Source organism: Aptenodytes forsteri, unplaced genomic scaffold (genome assembly GCF_000699145.1).
Source record: "Aptenodytes forsteri isolate BGI_AS27 unplaced genomic scaffold, ASM69914v1 Scaffold109, whole genome shotgun sequence".
Lineage (NCBI taxonomy): Eukaryota > Metazoa > Chordata > Aves > Sphenisciformes > Spheniscidae > Aptenodytes > Aptenodytes forsteri.
Genome location: NW_008794431.1, coordinates 3790256 through 3813954, shown reverse-complemented (window position 1 = coordinate 3813954; position 23699 = coordinate 3790256). Strand labels below are relative to the sequence as shown.

Sequence of the window (23699 nt, the reverse complement as noted above, 5' to 3'; positions counted from 1 at the left end):
CAAGACAGCTTTCTGAACTCATTTCACAAGCTTTGCAAGGCACCTGAATGTTCCTGAGTGACTAGTGTGTCTTGGGGTTGGTTGTATTCTTGGGTGGTGCCCAACCCGGCACCTTTTCGAGTTGTATACTTTTTGTCTTGTATGTTCTGAATCTCTGACTTCCCTTCTCCTCTGAAAGTCAGTGTGTTTTCAAAGGGAAAACTCAAGATACCCAGTAAACACATTTCAGATACTTGAATGCTATATTCTTCCTGTTCAGAAAATAAAGCATCAATAACTTTAGGCTAACATCCGACAAACGCTTTCTCTCACACTAGGTTCCTTTTCGTTCTCTGTGCTGTCTGGAAAAGTCATGGTTCGCGAAATCTATTTCATCACAGAAGACATGTCTATCAGGTACAGATTTCCAAGGGCATCGCTCTTCTAAATAGCGATTTCAAATACAGTAAATGTATATGTCTAAATAACACATATCAAAATACTGTCTTACAAACGAGCAATAAATATATTTATAAATGTTAAAAATAAACTGACCCTTTTGATGGTAGTATTTAGACATTCTTAGATACTTTTGTTGTTAGTTCATTTGCTGTTTGAGCGTTATCAATTGAAAATGAGTGCTGGGTAAGATTCTAGTTGTCCTTAATATTTGTAAAAGAAAACACTTTAGCGTTTGAAGGAGAACTGTTTTTCCTTAATGTCTTTCACTCCTTCATGCTCCTGCTCTTAAGTCTGGAAGATTAATTTTGGCCAAGTAGTTTGCATTTATTTACTGGAATTGAGAATAATTTGTTTCATAAACCGCACACTAGCGAATAGTTTGTAATTTTGATTCTTACTGTTAAATTTGGAAAGCCTTGAGAAAGCAGTGGATATGGGATTTTATACAAGTTTCAGCTAATGCTAATTGTATAGTCAGGAATCTTTATTTCTCTAATTACAGTCTTGCACACAATGGCTTGATACTTACAAATGTTCAAGACAGCTTTCTGAACTCATTTCACAAGCTTTGCAAGGCACCTGAATGTTCCTGAGTGACTAGTGTGTCTTGGGGTTGGTTGTATTCTTGGGTGGTGCCCAACCCGGCACCTTTTCGAGTTGTATACTTTTTGTCTTGTATGTTCTGAATCTCTGACTTCCCTTCTCCTCTGAAAGTCAGTGTGTTTTCAAAGGGAAAACTCAAGATACCCAGTAAACACATTTCAGATACTTGAATGCTATATTCTTCCTGTTCAGAAAATAAAGCATCAATAACTTTAGGCTAACATCCGACAAACGCTTTCTCTCACACTAGGTTCCTTTTCGTTCTCTGTGCTGTCTGGAAAAGTCATGGTTCGCGAAATCTATTTCATCACAGAAGACATGTCTATCAGGTACAGATTTCCAAGGGCATCGCTCTTCTAAATAGCGATTTCAAATACAGTAAATGTATATGTCTAAATAACACATATCAAAATACTGTCTTACAAACGAGCAATAAATATATTTATAAATGTTAAAAATAAACTGACCCTTTTGATGGTAGTATTTAGACATTCTTAGATACTTTTGTTGTTAGTTCATTTGCTGTTTGAGCGTTATCAATTGAAAATGAGTGCTGGGTAAGATTCTAGTTGTCCTTAATATTTGTAAAAGAAAACACTTTAGCGTTTGAAGGAGAACTGTTTTTCCTTAATGTCTTTCACTCCTTCATGCTCCTGCTCTTAAGTCTGGAAGATTAATTTTGGCCAAGTAGTTTGCATTTATTTACTGGAATTGAGAATAATTTGTTTCATAAACCGCACACTAGCGAATAGTTTGTAATTTTGATTCTTACTGTTAAATTTGGAAAGCCTTGAGAAAGCAGTGGATATGGGATTTTATACAAGTTTCAGCTAATGTAGTAATTGTATAATATTATACTGTATGCTTTATGCTGTAATGCTTTGTGCTTTAATATTGCTTGTATGCTACTGCAGATCTCTGCACTGCATAAGACAACGTGTCATGCAGCTGCACATAGGATTTTGGACTATCACTCTTTTAACTTCTGTTTTATCTAATTTATTTGATTTAGAATTCAAGATGGATTTATCATATTTCGCTGGTGGAAGATGTACAACCCTAAGCAGAAACAGCATGGTAGGTTTCTCAAAAAGGTTTCAAAGTTTAAATGAAGTTTACAGGTAGCCTACAGAAAAATACTCCCTCTGCACAATTGGATGCGTGTCATTGATTTGTTAGTATGTGCCTGAAGTACATTGAATCATCAGAAGGTATCGGTTCTTTTAACTGGTTGATCTGTGTTAGTAGACTAGAACAACACAATGAAATGCAGGATTCATTATCAGGGACTTGAACCCTTCTTAAGACAAACCATTAACCTTAATAGTAGCCCTCATTAGCTGTATGTAGTCTAAGCATAATTGACCCTGTATTGAAGTTTATAACCACAATAAATAGAGACTTACGTTCTGAAGTGATTTTAGTTTTCAAGTTTTAGTGTTGTGCTGTCAGTATTTTAGCAAAAGTGTTACAGTAGGGGATGTTCTTTAGTATTTGATAACCCTCTGTCTTGATGACGTCTGTGGTCATGGAAGTGGAGAAGTGTGGAAAAATTGTTTACAGGTAGCCTACAGAAAAATACTCCCTCTGCACAATTGGATGCGTGTCATTGATTTGTTAGTATGTGCCTGAAGTACATTGAATCATCAGAAGGTATCGGTTCTTTTAACTGGTTGATCTGTGTTAGTAGACTAGAACAACACAATGAAATGCAGGATTCATTATCAGGGACTTGAACCCTTCTTAAGACAAACCATTAACCTTAATAGTAGCCCTCATTAGCTGTATGTAGTCTAAGCATAATTGACCCTGTATTGAAGTTTATAACCACAATAAATAGAGACTTATGTTCTGAAGTGATTTTAGTTTTCAAGTTTTAGTGTTGTGCTGTCAGTATTTTAGCAAAAGTGTTACAGTAGGGGATGTTCTTTAGTATTTGATAACCCTCTGTCTTGATGACGTCTGTGGTCATGGAAGTGGAGTAGTGTGGAAAAATTAATTTATTTTTCTTCTTTGCCTATGGCTGAAGAAGGACTATTAACACCAGATGCAAGAGATTAATTGTATCTGTGGAAAACACTGTGAGAAAACTTAAGTAGCCTTGTGATGCGTACTTAGTCATTTATAGGATTAGAATCTGGTTGAATGAGTCTCGGGTCCTGCCTCTTTTGACTTTTGAAGCATCACAGCTCCATTGTTAATTCAAGGAGGTCCAGAAACGGCAACTGTCTACAGTTGAGGAGGGCACTAATTGAGAGGGTCGCTGAACTTTGGAGGGCTTTTTTTCCCATCTCCCCTTTTGAAGTGGCCTCAGATGGTGTGAAGCCTCTTAGACTTGTCAGCAAGCTTGTACAGCTGTTGCTTTGTCAGTACCAACTCAACAGTGGTAGGAGTACTGCATACACGTTATGCAGGTAAATATGAGAAACCATTCAATAGAGTGATATGAATTAGGAAGAGTTGCTCACTTCCTTTTATTGAGGCATTACTAAGCCTCTGAGGTGATAGGACACAATTCAAGTTCTTTATAACATAAGAAGACTAATTCAAAAAGTGGAACCTAGTCTTAGAGTTAATTAGATTTTTCCAACCACAGGTTATTGTCCTGGTTTTCATAGAATTTTCTTCATCTGCTAGTTAAAACATATTTCTCTAGTGGCTCGCAGAATGAAAAAATGAATTGAACTTAATGCAATAAAGATCGTTGGTGTCTGTCTTTTATGGTGGTATTTTTGCTTGGCAGTATTGCAAGGCTTTAACCTTTTCTGCTGGCGTTTAAGACTGCATAATTAGTGGACAAATAATCCAAGTAACCAAGGAGGTCAGAGGTGTATATGTCTGACAACAAAGTAATGTGAATAAAATACTCTCTTAAATAATTACTCGTTTTCCTAGGAAAAATAAGCTTGCTCACTTTACATTTTGATTATTTAGCAGAGATGCTTTCATTTTTAACCTTAAAGGAAAAATAAAATCTTCAGTGATTCTTAGTCTATTGTAGTATATTCTTCCCAATACTTTTTAATCTGCTTGATCGCAACAGAAATACCTGTACCTGACCAATTTGCAAAGGCTGATGGTATATTGCATCTTAAAGATTTATGTTTTGTTCAAGGATTACTCCCTTACAGCTGTGACACAGAATGGTTGGAAAACCTGTTGTAATTAGACATTACTGATGCATGCCTTTGTTTCAGATCCTTCATAAAACAAAAAAAACAAAAGAGCTGAGATTTTCCTGTAGAAAAACACATAGGCTGAATCAGGGCAATTAAGAATTTAAAAATCCCACCAGATTCCTATAAAAACACAAGCCTTAAATATTTTAATGTTTTTGCTTGGAAAAAATACATCTTATGAAGACCTAGATATAAGCAATAACGATGAGTTTCCAAGTGTTGTGGTTTTTTTGTTTTTAAGTTCTGTAACTGCGGTGCAGGGTGCTCCTAACAATAGTGTGAAATGTGACAGGAATGGCATTTTGTTTTTCATAGTGGTGATAAACTTAAAGTCCTGTTAGCGTAGAAATAATGTGACCTCATTCTGTTTTTTTTCCTGAGAGATATTTAGAGTATTAGAAGAGGGGTTTTTTGCGCACAAAGGGGCGGCTAGTGAAGGATCCTGAAATACTTGGAGGCCTTAATAAGGGAGCTCCCTTTCAGGTCATTTCAGGTGTCCTTGACATCACCTCTTTGGTAAAGGGGTGTACTCAGTAATCCAGTTTTCAGTGGCAAGATTATCAATGTTAAGCGCCTTTACAATTGTATGCAAGGACGTGAACTTCAGCATGGGGACATCTTAAATTTCCTAAAAGCTGTCTTTGTCTGTTGTATGAAATGTGTGTGAAGCTTTTATGTGTCTCCGTCTCCTGAAGGAATCTTCTCCTGAAGGAATGTGCTGAAGGTAGTGTAGACTCATATATTCCCCACTGAGCTTGGGGGAGGAGAACGACTAGAAATTAATTCGTATATTCAGAGGTTTTAGAACCAGAAGGGGCTTCAACGTTCATCCTGAGGAGCTGAAGAATGTGGCAGTGCCTACCATTTGCCGCTGACCCGCTGAGATCCACTGACTTTGCAAGTCTTATGGGGATACACAAAGAAAGAAAAACTGAGCGAGAAGGATGATCGGAGGTTTGTCAGAGAAGAGTGAAGGTTATTAGGAAAAAGAGGCCAAACTCAGAGAACAGTTTCCTACACTCTGGTGTATGTACTTTGCAAAATGCTTTATGGTATACTCTTCTTATTGAACTTCTGGTAGTCAATATGTGTTTATGATCAAAGGGTAGATTACAGTAATGGATGCTAGGAAGCATGACTATTAAACCTTTGTGTCAGAAAAAGGAAAAATTAAAATGCTTTGCATTCTGTTTTTTTTTCACATTTGTTCTGAAGATAAGAGAATTATTTTGTTACCATTCTTCTGAGAAGATGAAAACTAACCGATCAGAATTGATGCATTGTCTACCTGCCCTCTGGAATCTAAAGTAAATGTTGCTGTTAAGACTTGGGTTGCACTGTAATTTAAGGATGCTTCTCATGGAGACTTAATCACAGTTCCTTGCATAAGAGAAGGTTTGAACTACAAAAAGTTTGGATAATGATTATTGATAACCTGTAGTAAAGTTACATTTCCTGCTGTGTTTTCTTTTTTAAAAGTTCCTCAGTTTGACCTAGCAAGTGCAGTCTGTTTTTCATCATGGCACTATGTTTGTACTAGGCATGTCATACCATCATTAAAAGAACTTCATAGAAAAAGCCAAGTATCTGGGTTGTCTTCCTGCCTTGAGCGTTAAGTTAAATCATACTGGGACTTGAGAGTAGGTTTTGTACATACTTGAGAAATGAAAGTGGTTCCGGAACAAAAGTTGGAGGATTATGTTGTGAATAGGGCACACCCAAATGTCTTGGCTTAGGTGCCACAGCAGATAATGAATGTTCATGTTGTAAAACCATATAGTGGAGTTTGTGAGGTACTTTTTGAAGGGGGAATACTGTTTTGAGAACCAATTCCTCTACGTGACTTGTTTCATATTCCTGTTAGGTTTTATTTAGTGGGTATATTTATATTGAATTGTTTGGGTAGATGTGAGACAAACATTTGAATAAACAATAAATAAATAATATGTCTTTGTTAAACTCTGTAGGAGGCAAATGTCAAAATCTTGGCTACATTAGTCACCTTGATTCCAACAAATGTTGATAAAACTTCAGTATTTTACTATCAATCTGGTAGTTACTTTTACATGATGCTTCTTTGAATCATTTAACTATATGACATTCAGATGTGCTTGTCTTTCTCCTTTGCCGCCCCCCCCCACCCCCCCCCCCCCCCCCCCTTTTTTTTTTTCCTTTTCCAAAAGTGTCTTAGGCAACCATATTGGTGTGTGGAGGTGAAATCTTATTTTTGTTATTAGGAAAAGGAGATAGTTGTCTCTTTAAATCCCCTTTAAAGAAATGAATTGCCACATATGATTTCATTTAGTTAATGAAGTCTAATGCTTGCCTCCAGGAATTGAAAAATTACATTTATTTGTGTTCTTGATGGTACTGAGATCTCCCAGGTGAACAATTGTGTACCCCAGTCTTTGTCCGTGTCATCCTTTGCCTATATCTTATTGATGCAAGTTAATGTTACTAACGAACGGATTTGATATGAAAACAGGAAGGAACTGAAACTGGCTCATTAACTTTTCTCTGTCTCTGTTCAAGAAAACTGTGATGTCAGTGCTTTCTGAGGACTTATTATTCTTTTTTTTTTTTAATAATGATACAGAAATTTCTGGTAATTTAGGTATGAGGGGTAAAAGGTGGGTTGCTGTTGTTTGGACAGAGTGCTGTATAGGTGCTAACATCGGGGGACAGATGAATTTGTTAGCAAAGAGGGTGCATTTAATAAAGCAGGTGTCTCTAAACTTTGGGTCCTGATCCTGACCACAACAGCAGCGGTGTTCGCTCTGACTTTTTCATTTCTAGTGTCTGTGGGAAATGTTGCCTTCAGTTTGTAGCCCCTGAGTTACAGATTGGGGACTGCTGTAGTAACGGTTGATGCTTCAGCTTCCTAAAGTCTGTTTGACTTAGAAAGACCGGATCAGGTTTTAGAGCAGCTCAGGTCTCTTGAGTGAATTTGTAACGGGCGCTCTTTCAACTGGGTAATTAGGGGGAAATTGTGCAAGCTTTTTCTTCACATTAACTACATAATTAGGTCATACTATCTAAGGCAAAAGTATGTCAAAGTATGTCACAAACAGCTCTGTATGTGATCAGCAGATGTTAAACTAGTTTTTAAGTATCAGAGAGTCAAGCTGATATTACAGTTAAAATTTTAGACTTGTGAAAATGTTGACTGATTGTGCAAAATGGGTATGCTTCTTGTTAGTTCTGCATATTAATGTTTTCTGTTTCTCTGTAAAAGAAAGCTTTTTCCCAGTTCAGGCCTGCTGTACCACAGAGCTTGGCTAGAAAACTATTTGGTTTTTGGGATTGAATTGGTCTCAAGTACTGATACGTTGTGCTAAAAAGCAGAAGTTGGCACTGAGGCTTCTGTGCTGTGCATCAAGAGGGATTTTTGTTTGTTTGTTTTATATATGAGACTGAATAAACCTCATTTACCGTTTTGTGCAGCTCCTGCCTGGATTTATTTTTGGATTGCGACCTAAGGGTGAAATGCCTTTCAGGTTTTATATTTTGTATGCAACTGTCTTATTTGCCAAGTTTTACTGATTTGCATGGAACAGTGTAATTATTTTGTGATGTTTTTACTGCTTTTTAAGATGTACTTCAGCAGCTGTTCACTACCATGTAGATCGTTTTTGCAAAATGTGTGTATTTGAAAAACTGTAAATATTGCAAGAGAATGTTGGATTAGAATTAGAAGCTCTTTTCCTACTATTTGTTTAGATCCAAAGGCAGAAACACGACTGTATATTATGGTGAATGACTTTGAATTTCATGTGTACAACCGTTCTGAGCTTTATGGACAACTTCAAGAACTGTTTGGCTTGGATCCCACAATAATTCCAGCAAAGAAAGATGATGAAAAAGCACAAGTAAACGGGAGGCAGAGAACACATACCAATCTTGAAAGGTAAATTATTATTCATTTTGCTATTTTGTTGAGGCTTTGTTCTGCAAAGTGCTGAACTAATTGAGTAATGTTTTGTTAACATATGCTCTGGAGGGCAAATGGTTGAAGCACAGCTGAGAGAGAAATTGCACTGACAAGCCTGACAGTTCAAATCTTTCTCCTTTCCTCAGACTTCCTACCATAATAATTAAAAAACACAACCAAACAAACCAAACACTCCTTGTTTAATGATCAGAGACAGGTTGAAAAATCCATTTGAAGTACAGTGTGGAAAGGGAGCATGTGTTGAAGAAGGTTATGCTTGCAGAATAATAATGGTATTGCTCAGTAGCAGTCATAGCTGCTCAAGACATTGAATAGACAAAACCAGACTTCCTACCATAATAATTAAAAAACACAACCAAACAAACCAAACACTCCTTGTTTAATGATCAGAGACAGGTTGAAAAATCCATTTGAAGTACAGTGTGGAAAGGGAGCATGTGTTGAAGAAGGTTATGCTTGCAGAATAATAATGGTATTGCTCAGTAGCAGTCATAGCTGCTCAAGACACTGAATAGACAAAACATGAGGATCTATGTGGTGTTGGGAGCACTTAGTGGTTTTTGAGCTTTAAACTTGGGCTGATTTCACAAGTTGGCTTTTTAGGGGTGTGTGTTTGCGTATAGCTACACAAACCTTCTTTTCATATTTTATTCCTCTTTTTGGGGTACCCCAGAAAATACAGTGCAGGTCTATAAGGAGTTCTCCTACATGGCTTATGTGTAGTGGAGTCAGATGTCCAATAATAAGCCTCTCTTTGGGCAGAATCACACCAGACTGATTTATTGGCAGGAGCAGTGTAGATCTAATGAGACTTGAGTCCTTCCACTGCTGCTGGCCAGGCTAGTATGTGTTACTAAATTACGTAGTGGGCAGCTGCAGGATGCTGTGGCAGTCCCGAGTTTGGGTAAGGGCTGTGCCTCTGAGACAGTCTCTTCATGTTTTCATCTTATACCCTTATTGACAGGTGCTGGAAGAACTTCTGCCTTTGGGGAGGACGTGTCTCGGGAAATGAAATAGGAATATTTAGAACAGACCAAGTTCCCCTGAGGAAGGTTTATTTAACTATTGCTCTGTGTTAGACGTGGCACACTTGTTTTCTACCTGTGTCAGCTCAGTATACCAGCACCCAAGCGCAGCTGCATATGCTTCCTGCTGTTATTCCAGGCTCTGGAGGAGTCTGCAGTAGTCTGCTAGCAGGTCCCTTACAGGAGGCACCCCTGTGGGAAGGAGTGTTCTCTGAGATCTGTGCACTGAAGACCCCTAGAAGAAAAGGTTGGTTAGTTCTTCTGCAGAAAAGACAAAATAATAAACCCCATTTTTTCCCATAGTGTTAAAGTAAAAACAGAATCTCAAGACCCTTCTTCTTCATGGAGATCGCTTATTCCAGTCATTAAAGTCAATGTGAGCACGGTAAGTGAAAAGACCCTGATGATGAAAATATTTAGCAGTAGATGTTTAAAAATCAGGCTTGCCATTCATTTTTCTTGTACGTTCTTTTTGAGTTTTTGTTCTCCTTCATGCTTTAAAAAAGTTTTAAAATGACACCACCAGCACTGCCCTGACGCAGTCACAAATCCTGCTGGTGGAAATATGGTTATGTTCGCTGTTGTGGGAAATACTTGTGTCTTAGGCTTGTCATGATTTCAAGAATATCACCAAGTAATTAAGCTAGGTAATGGGTGTTGTACGATGTGTGGTGTGTTGGGTTTTTGGGAGGTGTTTGGGGTTTTTTTCCTTCTTTTTTCTTTTCTTCCCTGCGTCTTTTAATAGGGATATTTGGACACGTTCCTTAAAAGTTGATGTTGCCTCCCAGAAAACCCAGGAAAACTGTTATTGAGGTGATAGGAGATAGAATACTGAGAGTTTAATGTACAAGGTAGTATTTTTAGATATGCACAGAATATGGCCAGGATTTTTGTCCGTGGTCTTTATTTGCATATGGCTGGTTAAAGTGCATTATTATATGTAAATTAGATATATATAAAAGAGCAGTGTATAATGAGTAATGGGGTTTTCTTTTTGATTTAGGGTCGCTTGGCGTTTGGGAATCATTATCAGCCACAAACACTTTGTATTAACTTTGATGATGCTTTTTTGACATATACCACAAAACCACCTTCGAGCCACCTTGATCAGTTTATGCACATTGTGAAAGGAAAATTGGAAAATGTTAGAGTCATGCTGGTTCCAAGTCCAAGATATGTTGGTCTTCAAAATGATGAGTAAGTTTTGGGTATTTTTGTTTCCATATTATTTCATTATTTATTTTAAGAAAACGAAGAAAAGAATGTTGATTGTGTTTCTGTGACTTTATTTTTCTTAGTGTGTTTAGACAGTTGGCATTTTTACCACTGAAGGTTTTAAATGTTGGATCTTTGAAACTATTTTATTTATGGAGAAAAGTACTGGTTTTCTATCTCATTCTAGATTTTTTGGGGTGTGTTCTGCTCTATGATTAATCATAGAATAGTTTGGGTTGGAAGGGACCTCTAAAGTTCACCTAGTCCAGCCCCCCTGCCGTGGGCAGGGACATCTTCCACTAGATCAGGTTGCTCAGAGCCCCGTCCAACCTGACCTGGAATGTTTCCAGGGTCGGGGCATCCTGCATTCATCTTTTATTTTCCTTCACTCAGGTACTATAGCTGTACACAGGCTTTGACAGCACTAAATTTCTAGGATAAATGCAAGGTTTAAGGTGTTGACTTCTGTAGAGCTGATTTGCCTATGGTTTGGAATATATTTATAAAAAAATGGGCAATACTTGCTATAGTAGAAATCATGTTATCTTTTGAAGACAGATTGCTGATCCTTTTACCTCTGTGTATTCTGCGTAAGCGGGGTTATGCAGCTTTAACAAACGGGATGGTAATAAGTCAAACAAAAGAAAGGGTGCTTGCATGAAGTGATTTGACACTAGGATTCTTGTTTTATTACACTTTAACCAGCAAGACATTTATGTGCATACTGTATTAACATCCCTGATTGATATGGTATGAACATCATAGCCAGAATTTTCTGCATGATCTTATTTAATGCTTACAACGTTATATATTCAACAGATAATTTGGACAAAACTGCTAAATTTCAGTGTCTTTCACAGGCGTTACTTGCTCAACAAAAAAAAAATAATGTATACCACCCCTGGACAATTGCGTGTATGAGTTCATGTGAAACGATTATACCTATTTTATACCTCCTAAGCAACAATATCCAGCGAATGAATTATGATATTTGAAATAAACTGTACATCATTTGACTGTACCTTAATTGGCTTTGTATCAGCCAAATACTGTCTATAATATGCCTTTATATGTTTTCAAAGAACATTCTGTGGATGTGTACAGAATCTTACTCTTCCAACATGACGACAAAGGAAATTTCTCCAACTAATATTGAAAACAAACAAGATTAAAACAAAATAGGATTAAGATACTCAAACTATTAGCTTTTTCTCCTGTTTCCGCTAAGTATTTTCTTTTTATGCTGTTACCATCCCTGCAGCTCCTGATGGCTGAAGGATGGCATGCGTGCAGAAAACGTGCCCTAATTTACTGGGTAGATTCAACAAATGACCCAGTTCACTGGAAACGGGGAATGCTTGAATCTTTAGAGCCTGCCCTCTTATGCTTCTTTGGCTTAAAAATTAAGCTGGGTGTCTTAACTTTCAGAAATTCCTGCAGGCAATGCACGTATAAAAAACAGCTAAGTGACTTGATGAAATTTGTAACAGACTGACTAATCGATACAAACATCAAAAACCCACCTTGAAAACTGTCATATTATGTTACAGACAGACATCTCAACGCCTCCATCGGTTTTTGCAAATAAACCCTCCAAAACCCAAGGAAAAAAAAAATTGTGCCAGGAAAAGCAGATCAAAGCAGAAGGTTTGGGGAGGGTGACTAAGTCAGCAGGCTCAAAGTGGAAGTTTAGGATAGAAAATAGGAAATAATTAGAAGAAGTTTGGGGAGCGGTGACTAAGTCAGCAGGCTCAAAGTGGAAGTTTAGGATAGATATTAGGAAATACTTTCTAATGATGATGATAGTCTCATTATTGTTCATTGCCATTATCTAATTTGTTTTTGCAAATGGCTTGTGGTGGGGTTTCTAGGGTTCTACCACCTCCATCAGCTAAGTCCGGCAAGGAGTAACTATTCCTGCTGAGGGTGGGTTAGGCAGCCTCATTAGGTACCTTTCTCTCCCATTTTCTGCGGAGCTAGTTTTGTGTGCCCTTTCAGCTGAGAATACAGCTAAAAGAAGCGGTACTGTTGTCTTTTTTGCATGGCTGTGCAGTGAACACTGATCATGGAATTCATCCCTATTAAGAAAAATACTTGTTGGTCTTAAATCTAAATCAGTTCTGCTACTGGGTTCACCACCTGTCGGTTGTCACCTAACCTATGACCATCCTAGGACTGGTATAAGGAAAGATACTGCTTTTCTTGGCAGCTGTTTTGTGTTTGCTATGGCCTGTGATGCTTTGATAATGTAAAACTATAAGCTGCTTCAGTCACCTACTATACATGTTCATATTCTTCTTAAAAAGGAAATAAAAAAACTAGTGACAAGACATGACGATACAGAAAAGAACTTTCCTCTTTGTGGGAAGAACCCACACTGACCAGGCAAAAAGTTTTATACAAGTGTAGTGAGTTCAGAGAGATCAGAACAAGAGCACGAAATAATAATACCGTGCAGACACGGTAAAGATGTACACTAAAAGAATTGGAGGAAAAGGACTGAGGAAGATGTTTAGCTACCATGTGTGGGTTTGGTGGGTTTTTTCCTCCCCATCTACTTCCATTTAGTGTAAGACCTCATAGCTTTCCTCCAGAAAGTGGAGTATGGCAAAGGTGATGAGGATGACACGGCAGTGGGTGTTTGACAGAAGGATTGGGCCATTCTGTCAGCTCCTAAGGCCTTCCTGTAGACATTTCTCTCTTTCCTACAGCTAAATGACAGCTTCTGTTAAGCCATGGACTTAAGTCAAACTGTCCATCTTGAAGAAGTCTTAGCTCAAAAACTCTTTGTAATTCTATTTAAGATAGTGTTTTAGATTAACACAAAATTATTAATTATTCTAAGTCGGTATAAGTGTAAATGCTATTAGGAAGGCAGAAGTAAACCATTGTTAAGTCTGCCCTATGCATTCATACTTTACAGTAATTTTTATTAGAACAGTAATGTAGCTTCTCCAGTGTATTTCTATAAGCTTAGGTAAATCTGTATATAGTGTTTTGAGACCTATGCACTCTGTGCTGTCAGAGAGGGGAACGCACTCCATGTGAAGGGGATACAGTAGTCTGTATTTCACGGAACAAAACGTATATCGGATCGAGCAGTGGGGAGTAAGTGCAGTTTGCCATCATAGACAGGCCACCTCGCGCTGTGGCTGGCTGACCTTCATGGTGAAATGCTGAGCTGCTGAAATGAGATGCAGCCTTTGCCTGACAATGTGCCCCGCTGAGGGTACAGTCGGACAACGGCAAATGAGTGTGTCGGATGAAGAAGTTACTGTCAGGCTCCAAAGTTTTACAGCTGGTTATGTTGTGAGCTTCCCCTCTCTTGCATTACAAAGCGGAGTGGCTTCCTCTGAGCCCCCGTTGGTGGTATGCTTAGCTTGAGAGGCTGAAATTACTAACTCAACGCTGCTGTGCCACAGTGTGATTTCCAGTCTCGCTGACCTGCGTGTGCCTGTTGAGGAGTGGGGGCAGAATAAACTGAGCTCTTCCCCTGAACTACTATTTACATATCTCTCAATGCTTTCCTTCCCACTTCTATTCCTGAACCACTAAACATTTTTTTTTTCACATCTTGCTCTATTTGCATCTCACTGGGGAGGCCAGTTCGGTTTTGGACAGAAAAAAGAAATAATTGGAAAATTGGGAGTGAGTAGAAAGTATTTTGTCTTTTACTGGTGTCGTTACTCTCAAAGTAAAATTGATTTCAAGGTTCCTGCTCTGTTGCTTTTGAAGAACTTCTGGCAGTACATGGGCTCTGCATCTGCTGTCTTCCATATTTTCCAAGCTTTCCTGCGTTTGAAATGAGCTGTGGTAAAATGGGCAGTGTGCTTCTACCAGGTCACACTCTTAGACCGTGTATTTCTGTCATTGGAGTTTTCTTTTTCTTGTTAAGAAATGACAACTTATAAAAGTGGCTGAAAAGTGGCAAAAACATCTTTTGCAGTAAAAATAGAACTTTCACATTATAATGTTGTTATTACTGTAAAAGGTAATATTATGTAAATCAGCATGTAACACTGTAAGAAAGGGATTGTAATATACCAATATAATAGTGTTAGGAGAAGTGTTTCGTGTATTAGTTTTATCACTTAGATCCTTTTATATTGAGGGAAATGTTCTTGAGGAAGAACAGCTTTTTTTTTTGCCCTTTTTTTTTTTTTTTAAACTAATGGTCTAATTTATGAAGATGTCTTGTCCCTTTGGTTTAGAGTGCTATTTTAGTGAGAAAACAATTAGCAGGTGAAAGAACGATATAGGACAAGGAGAAAGGAACTCCTGATGGAATGAAACATTGAAAGTAAAACTATGGTAGTTGGTTACAATACCTGAGAAATGTCTTTGTGGAGAGGAACCTGTTATCTTCATGCTTGAGTTAACTAAACCTTAAGTTACTTTATAATCATAATAATGATAATCATTACAATAATAACATAACGATCAAGTATTTTTTTGCAAATCGGGGTAGACATAGCCTGGCAATATGACAGCTGCCTTTTTGATAGGAGACTTCAGATAGACTTGAATATTCACGGTGTTTATTTTCAGGAGCTCATTTAGTCTGAGGTAGCAGATAGACCAGGAATCACAGTGTGTTGGGGAGGGAAAGAGAGGAACTGAAGTTATAACCTGCACTTCAAATTTAACTTAACAAACAGCTGCATTTGGACAGACTGTGGTGTGGCCCGGGCACTTCTGTCTATTCCGTCCACCCTTCTGGTAATGTGACAAGACCGATGCCTGGTAGATAAGGTAGCCTGTGGCTCTTGCCGGCAGCCTGCAGTCAGGCTGCCGGCAAGAGCAGTATAGGCGCATGGAGCTGGTGTCTTGGGATCACATCAAACTTGAGTCTTGCCCACAAAATCTTCCTGGTCAGGTACCACATAACATTGTATCTCCACTGTTGGCTTGCTTGATACAGACAGCAGTTTTATTGATGATTCCATGGTTAAATATGTACTACTTAGAAGCTACAAGTGAGCCTGACCTATGTAATCTCTTCTATTATGCTTAATATGTTGCATTTAAAATTACTTGAATTCATAAAGATTTATCTGAGCGCATTGCTTTTTAATCTTTATCTTTGCACTTTTTTCCATTACAGACCACCGAGGCTGATGGGTGAAGGTTTTGTTGTAATGCAGTTCAATGATGTTGATATCTATTACTATATGGATGAACCAGGTACCTTCTGTTAAATACAAAGATAAAATTTTAAGGGATTTGAAGGCTGTTTGTTTATTTAATTGTCTGGAATTGCCAAACCCCCCCCCCCCCCCCCCGCCTTTCATGCTGAAAATTCTTTATGCTGAAAGAGTTAGTGTAATGTTTTGGAGCCCATAAAAGCGTTCATACATATGCTTATGAATGTTTATAAGTTCATAAGTTATTTTTTCTGCAAATGAAAAAAAATTTCCACTGAAACAAATGGGAGAGAGTTCACATGTTTCATATTTAGAAGGGCGTGAAATTTTGAGCTGCATTCTTTTTAACGGTTGTTGTCGGCTTCTAGACTGTTTCATGTAAGAGGCCTGGGGAATTCCATAGATGAGATAACTGTACACGTAGAACTAATGTTTTTATCAGTGAATAGTTTTATAAAGATGTAGGTACTCTGTCAGCAGTGCCTTCCGCAAGTGTATATGCAATACAGAAGCAAATAATCTTGATATTTATTCTTGAAACAAATGATGTTTTAAGCTGTAAACTTAAATGATGCAGGTTTCCAAAAGTACTTCAGGAGTGGGGACAACTTATAGTCAATACCTACTGGGGTTTTTGGGAAGTTTATTTGATGCATCGATTTCTGAATATTGCGGTGTCTGTCTTTTTCATTTTAAATCCAGTGCGTTATATTACCACTTCATTTTGCTGGAGTTTTTTTGGTTTGCAAAAGCTTTTGCTCTGACTCCACTTAAAGTATTGCCTGAATCTTGAACAAAGGTAACACGTGCAATAATGATGTATACTGGTGTAGGATAGGTGGCAATTTTGGATCGTTGCTGAATGACTGCTTGAATTTTTACTGGTAACCCCGGGTCTACTGTACTAAGTCTTCCTTTTTTATTTGCTTGCATTGTCTGTAGGAATGATTTTAACTTAATCTTACTTGTTTCAAAACTTGGTTTTGTAAGTAGGATTCAGAACTGAATGCGGATGCATGAAAGCCTGTATTGGTAAAAAGCATAGTTAAGCGATAAAACTGCTGTGTATGTCAGCATTTGACTGACATCAGTGAGCAGCACTTCAGAAAATCCTGAGAATTTTTGGTCATATTCTTGCCCTTCCCGTGGGAGTCTGCACTGAATTGTGGCTTGATATTTACGTACTGTAGTGGTCTCAAATAAAACTGACATCAGGACGCTTGAATTGTCTTGTGCTTAGTAAACATTTTTCATGCTAATTTGAAGCAGCTTCCTTTAATAATCTGTTTATTATATTATGTAATATAGGTCTTGTACCAGAGGAGACGGAGGAAAGTAATGACGGAGAAGCGAACAACGAAGACAGCAAATTACAGGATCTGCCACCATGTTGGGGTTTGGACATTGTTTGTGGAAAAGGAACAGACTTCAACTATGGACCTTGGGCTGATAGGCAGAGGTATTATCATGATTTACATCTTCAGTCTTAATCTTTAATATCTGTTATTATTGAGGAAACATTCTAAAGTTTCCAGTGTGCAATTGCTCAGACTTCTAATTTGTATGGGCTAGGCTAGGCAGTCTAAAAGAAGAGTCCTGCCACAATGGTTTAAGATTAGTAAATTCATTGTTGTTTATCATGTTGGCCTTCCAAAGTTAGGATCACGCAGTGAATTTTTATTATTAGATTAATAAATTATGTTCCTATTTTTTGTGAACAAAGTAGTTTTGCTATTTATCAAGTGTTACATACCTAAGGGTTTAACCTTTTAATTGGTTACCTTTCAGACTTGTCATGCTCTTATTAGCTCATGGATGGGAATACACTGCATTCATGTGAGAAAATTTTATGGCAGTACAAATCTGGCTATGAAAATAATGAGGGGGGAATCATTTATTCCTGTTTAGGAGAATCAACCGCTTGACACGGTCTCCAGAGTATTTATTATCTAGATATTTTAGTGACAAAATATTAGGCCAGAGCTCTACTACTATTCTTCACTTAGCCCTCGATGTTTTGTGCACGAGTATTTCTGGTGGAGACAATAGGATTGTTTAGAGAGTAAAGGACTATTAAGTAAAAGTGGCATAATCAGTGCTTTCCCTCTTTTCCCCTATTAATTACAGATAGACACTTTGCTTGGCCTCCATTAATTCTCCTGTGAAACTATTATGATTAACTGTCTCTTAGGAGTGTGAGGATGGCAGACCAAAGAGTAGTCATTAGATACGACAGTGTCTAAGAGAATTTAAGAGAAAATGCCAATTTCCAGAACAGTGCTTTGCTAGGAACATGAAGTCAGTGAATCATTAATGATATTTTTAATACTACCGAGAAAGCTCGCTCTATGATGGTATGTTTTTTATAATTTTAACTGGCTAGGCAGAAGGCAGTTCAGTGCCTATTCAGAGTGCGTAGAGTTCATAGATACATACCTGGGAACACTTTCGCATTGTGCCATGGATAGAAGATAGAATTTTGGAAAGTGCCTGAACGTTTTAGAAGCACAGATCTGTAGGAGTTCTGTGGACTTTGTACTCTCAATTCATATAAGGGCTTCTACAAATACTGATCTTGCATCATGCAATAAAATCTTGGGTTTCCCCAGGGTTTTGACAGTGTGTATTGTGTGGTGTTTGTGGGGGTTTTGTTGTTGGTTTTTCTGGCTTGGGGTTTGGTTGGGTTTTTTGTTGTTTTTTTTTAAACATTCAAGCTGCTATAGTGGTCAGGTGCTGGGTGCAGGAAACTGCTACCCCCCTTAAAGACTTACTTCCACCCCCTCGAGACCTATATAAGCTATGCTGTCTGTGCTTCGTCGCTGTGGCTTTCCTTTCGTGTGGTTGCATGTTCAGATATAAGTCTGCAGAAATGTAGGCTTCATTTTACACCCATTCTGAGGTCCTAAAGTTTTGTATTTTGTTTATTTCTGGGCATTACATCTATTATTTATGCACAAACCGAAGCATAAACAGATTACTTCCTGCTATGATTTTGTAGCAGATTTGTAAACCAAAGATTGGGAATAAGAAGAAAAACATAGCTTGTTTGCCATCTGAATTAAAATGTTTTTGTTCTAAATCATCTATGGTTTGTCCATTTATGGCTTTTATCCAAAAGTCACTTCTTGTCATTGAAACTTTTGGAGATTTCAGGGATGAGTTGGAAGGCTCCCATGATGAAGACTTTAAAACCAACATTCTTTTTTATCGCATGCAGTGGTTGTCTAAAGATTCAGCTGACTGGAGAATAATTAAGTGAACCAAATAGATGCATAAATATGTATAAATACATATCTGTTTCTTCTGTGAATGAAAACAACACTTTTTTTTTTTTTTCCTTCTTCCCCACTAGGGATTGCTTGTGGAAGTTTTTCTTCCCACCAGACTACCAAGTTATGAAAGTCTCAGAAATTGCTCAGCCTGGGAAACCAAGACAGATTCTTGCTTTTGAACTGCGGATGAATATTATTGCAGATGCCACCATTGATTTACTTTTTACCAAAAATAGGGTAAATAATGAAAACTTATCTAGAAAATAACTTGTCTACTGTGATTACACTGTGCTTTTTGGTTTTGCATATTTTTACTTGTCTCAGGTGTTTATTACAGAACTATGGTTTTAAAAGCTAGGTGATTTTTGTTTTAGTCTTCCATAATTATGAGCAAACCCTTCAAAGAGAAATACTGGCTGAGAGGCATTAATATTTGTTGGCTTAGTTTCTTTTAAGCCTTAAAGCTACATCTTAAACCATGCCAGCTCTTACAGTCTTGGGAATTCATGATCTGGACATTTCCTGTGCAATCTTCCATTATGATGAAGCTCACCATGATGAAAAGATAATGTCTTCTGATGTTGGGTGAATGTCTAATATTACAGGAGAGGTGATAGTGGGGGGAACAAAAGATGTGTATGTGTAGGGGTTTGGATTTTTCTTTCCCCTGTTGCTGCTCTTATAAATGGGATATAGCATGACTTCATTGTACACCTGTTTTCTTCTTTTTTTTTGTGACTTGAAAGGGTTAGAAAGTGTAGTGTCAGAAATACATATTCATCTGCCCTCTCAGGCCTTGGATCAGATGTGTACGCTGTTTCTATTAGTGGACCTAAGTGAGCATTTGTTAAGCCTAAAAATGGTGTTCTTTGGTATCAGTGCACATAGGTAGTTCATTAGCAATTTTTCTGAAGGCAGGAAAGACTTCAGTCATCAGGTGCCTTAATCTGGGTGTGGGTATTGATAGCCAGAGGTATAAAGGACACTGGTTGATGCGGCGAGCCTAGAAATAATGTTTGGACTTTTTTCCTTTCTTGCAATACAGGAAACTAATGCTGTACATGTAAATGTTGGTGCAGGATCATATTTGGAAATAAATATTCCCATGACAGTAGGCGAAAATGGTGAGTTAAGGCTAAGCTTAATTTGTTTTCCTAATGTTTTTCCTGAACAGTTTTCTTAATTCCTATGTGTGTGAGTGTCTTGCAGTGTTTTTCCTTTGTGACTATGAGATGTATATTCTTATATAAAGGAACAAAAAGTATTTCCTTGTACACTTCATTGCAAGATATTAAAGCATGTACGTCTTTAAATAGTTAAATTACCTCCATGTTTTGTTTGGGTTAGGAAACACAAATTCCTTAACTACTAGACAGTGTATCATTTAACTGTATGTGTATGGAAGCAGATTACAGATAGATTGTCAACTCAAAGCAGGAAGCCTTCTTCAGTAGGATTAGTGTGGTAATTGAATCATACTGAGAAATGCGTTATGAAAACTAATTTAATCGTAGTTTATTTAAACAAAACAAACCCCAAAATCCAAGGTGAAGTGGAGATAAATGTAAAGTTACGGGTATGTTCCTTGCATTTACTCATCTTGTTGGCTGGTTTGAGGCCCTTTGCTAAATTGTTTGTTCTCTTGATTCTTGCTGACATATTTGAGTTCTGTTCTGCAACTTAAACCAAGATCTCCAGAACCTGAGCATTTCCAGACCCAGCAAGAAGACTTTTGTCATCTCTCCTACATGAAGGCAGAACACATTAAGCTCTTCGTTGACGAACAGTAGAAGACAGAATTATTATAGTACTAATATCCATCATGATATTTCTTGATTGTTAGCAGACTGCTGAAATCACTGATGAATGTTATTTAAATATTTGTGTAACTCTTATGTCTGAATGATTATGTTTTATATCTTTTGTTTGCTAGGCTATTCACCCACAATTAAAGGGCAGCTTCTACATGTTGACGCCACCAGCAGCATGCAGTACCGGACTCTCTTAGAAGCTGAAATGCTAGCTGTAAGTTTGCATTAACAAGCACAAAGCTTCAGTCTCTAGAGGATTTTTAATAAAGAACATGTTTATTTGTCTGTGGAGAGCGGTTCTTTAGCTTCCTAAACAATACAGAAATATGCCTTTTGAATGTATTTTGCAAGACCTTAATATGTAAGGAACTTATATATATACACACATGATTATGCATGTGTGTAACTTGCAGTGACTAACATAATTTATATACCAAGTTATATGTGTTTTGAAAGCAGCGGGGGGATTGGGGCACCATTTACGAATCTTGCCTTGTTTACTATGTAGCCATGTGTTCATACAGGCTTTACCTTAATAAATGATGACACTTGCTAGCTGTGCTACAGAATGTGTGTGCATAAGTACTTAAAAGTACTTCAGAGCGCTTAAACTACTTGAGACAGATTTACTACTGCATTGTTCTTTTGTTTGCCTAGTATTTCACTTTTGCAGTACTGTAATTCTGTAGATTACCTTTCTCACTGGTTTTTAAATGACCTTATTAGAGTGATGTTTTTAATTTGAGCGAAATGACCTTATTAGAGTGATGTTTTTAATGTTTAAATTTGAGCATCATATCAGTGGTTGAAAAATACTGTATTCTGAGGGATTTTATCTTTAGTGTATTGTGAAAAGTGATGCTTTCAATGAAAATTTTGGTTTATAAATTGCTTGGTACGTCTACTGCAACAGATGTATCAGAAGTTTGTAGTATACCTTTCCAAATAAATGAATACACTAACACTTGACCTTCAAACACAGAAAGAGAGAGAGATTAAATTATTAAGGAACTGGAGAGGCCTTCTGTTCATCCCAGCAGGAAAACAGTTTTAATTATTCAGCAGAGTACATATGTGAAAACTGCTGAGCTACAGGGTCAAGCCTTGTCACCTTTTCAAGAAATCCTGATGCTTTAATATCTTGTTCACAGTTTCACATTAATGCCAGCTATCCCCGGATATGGAACATGCCACAGACATGGCAATGCGAACTTGAGGTTTATAAAGCGACCTATCATTTTATCTTTGCTCAGAAAAGCTTCTTTACAGGTAACTTCTTTACTGAATAAGTTACGTATCAAATTAAATATTCTTTCTTTAGAATTTCTTTTCAAATTTTGCAAAGGTGTACAAGGTCAGGTACTCTGATTTCACATATTCAGGACAACAAATTGTTTCTGAGGACAAAGTTCCTGATGTTTTCTGTTGCCTATAAGCGTCTAAGTACATGATATTCCTATATTTGAGTGGAGATACCAAATAATTAAATTTTCTAACATCTAAAATAATTTGATCTGCAGTTATGTTAAGTGATCTTAAATTTCAGATTAACTTATTTCTACCAGAGCTATTGATTTGTTTAATATTTGTCACCTAGGATGTTGATTCCTCTGATAATCTCTTTCTTTGGCTGACTGATTTTCAGCTACTTAGGCTTTAGGTCATGTCCCTGTGGCTGACAGATGATGAAAGTAATTTGTTCCTTAGGATTTTGGCTGTGAGGAAGAATACACGCACACAAGGCAGTACAATGTGATAGAGCATCACCAAACTGTTGCTGAATGCTCCAGCTGCAGTAATGGAAAGAATATAGCCCCATCAATGTAGCACTGCCTGGGCTAATTAGCCCTGCTGGGAGGAAGGATTAATTAGTGCAGGCATAGTGCCATGCTAATAAAGTTATCCTCCTAGTGAGGCGGGAGCCATTATCTGTATACTGCTGCAGTACGCAGCATAGTCTACCAGTCTGTTCAGAGCAAACATGAACTTCTACAACAACACTGTTTTGCTGCGTTAGAAAATATTACTAATGTACACATTCAGAATACCAGAGTGGAAAACCAAAGGAAAGCAGTTGGTAATCCAGTGCTTTTAGGTCAGTGTGTAACTTTGCTACTGAACAAAACTAAACTAGAAAACTTAAACGTATGGCTTTCCAGCTTAAAAAGCAGGTCAGAAATGGGAGGTGGCTTCACAGCAAGTATTTGTGGAATATCTGCCTGAGAAATGGATACTGTGTATCGTTCTCCTCATTTTCCTTTTTCTGTAAAGGAGCAAATGGTTAAGCTTTACAAATTATGAAAAGCCAAAAACTTAAAAGAAGAAATCTCTCACTTGACTGCTACTAACTTGTCTTTTATTACTTTATGTGGGTTTAGATTTGATCCAAGACTGGTCCAGTGATAGCGCACCTGATCTCTTTTCATTTGTTCCTTATATGTGGAACTTCAAAGTCATGTTTCATCAATTTGAAATGATTTGGGCAGCAAATCAACACAACTGGATTGACTGTTCCACCAAACAACAAGAAAATGGTGAGATCACTTTTTTTATTTGGAAGAAGAGTACATACTATGAAAAATATGTACAAAATATAGAGTGTTCATATAGAGAGAGTACAAGAGTTATAAAATTTTTACTAGAAAAATGTGTGTTCAGTAATAACTACCCATTTCGCTACTGTTGATGTGCATAAACCATCCTAAAACTGTTTTAAGTTCTAACTTACTTTGTACAAATGCATACCATTTTTGGGGAGAGTGCAGTGCTAGATCATGTTTTAGCCTTCATTTTTCAAGACCCTTTGAATCTTTGATTTAGTACAACAGTTTGCAGAGAGCAACTGTGAGGTCTTGACATATATTCAGTAAGCTAACTGAAAACATTCACTTGGGAATAAATTTTCTGAGTAATGTTGGAAAAATACCATTTGAACTCCATATAACTAGAAATGGCTGTTTCCTGTTCATTTCAGAATAGGATATAATGCTGCTAACTCTAGACAAAACTAAGAGGTACACTTAAGAAAGCCAAAACTTTGTTTAATGTGCAATTTGG

General features: G+C 37.4%; 1 protein-coding gene across 1 annotated transcript in view; it reads left to right on the top strand.

The window, feature by feature from the left end:
* KIAA1109 (KIAA1109 ortholog) overlaps positions 1–23699 on the top strand; it is a 125034-nt gene that overhangs the window by 5441 nt on the left and 95894 nt on the right. The window contains exons 3-14 of the mRNA XM_009289501.1: positions 318–396; positions 2057–2121; positions 7944–8130; positions 9504–9585; positions 10204–10397; positions 15520–15599; positions 16868–17018; positions 18912–19068; positions 19877–19955; positions 20765–20856; positions 21794–21911; positions 23021–23176. Of these exons, the coding sequence (XP_009287776.1) occupies positions 318–396; positions 2057–2121; positions 7944–8130; positions 9504–9585; positions 10204–10397; positions 15520–15599; positions 16868–17018; positions 18912–19068; positions 19877–19955; positions 20765–20856; positions 21794–21911; positions 23021–23176 (1440 nt within the window). The remainder of the gene's footprint in view (positions 1–317; positions 397–2056; positions 2122–7943; positions 8131–9503; positions 9586–10203; positions 10398–15519; positions 15600–16867; positions 17019–18911; positions 19069–19876; positions 19956–20764; positions 20857–21793; positions 21912–23020; positions 23177–23699) is intronic.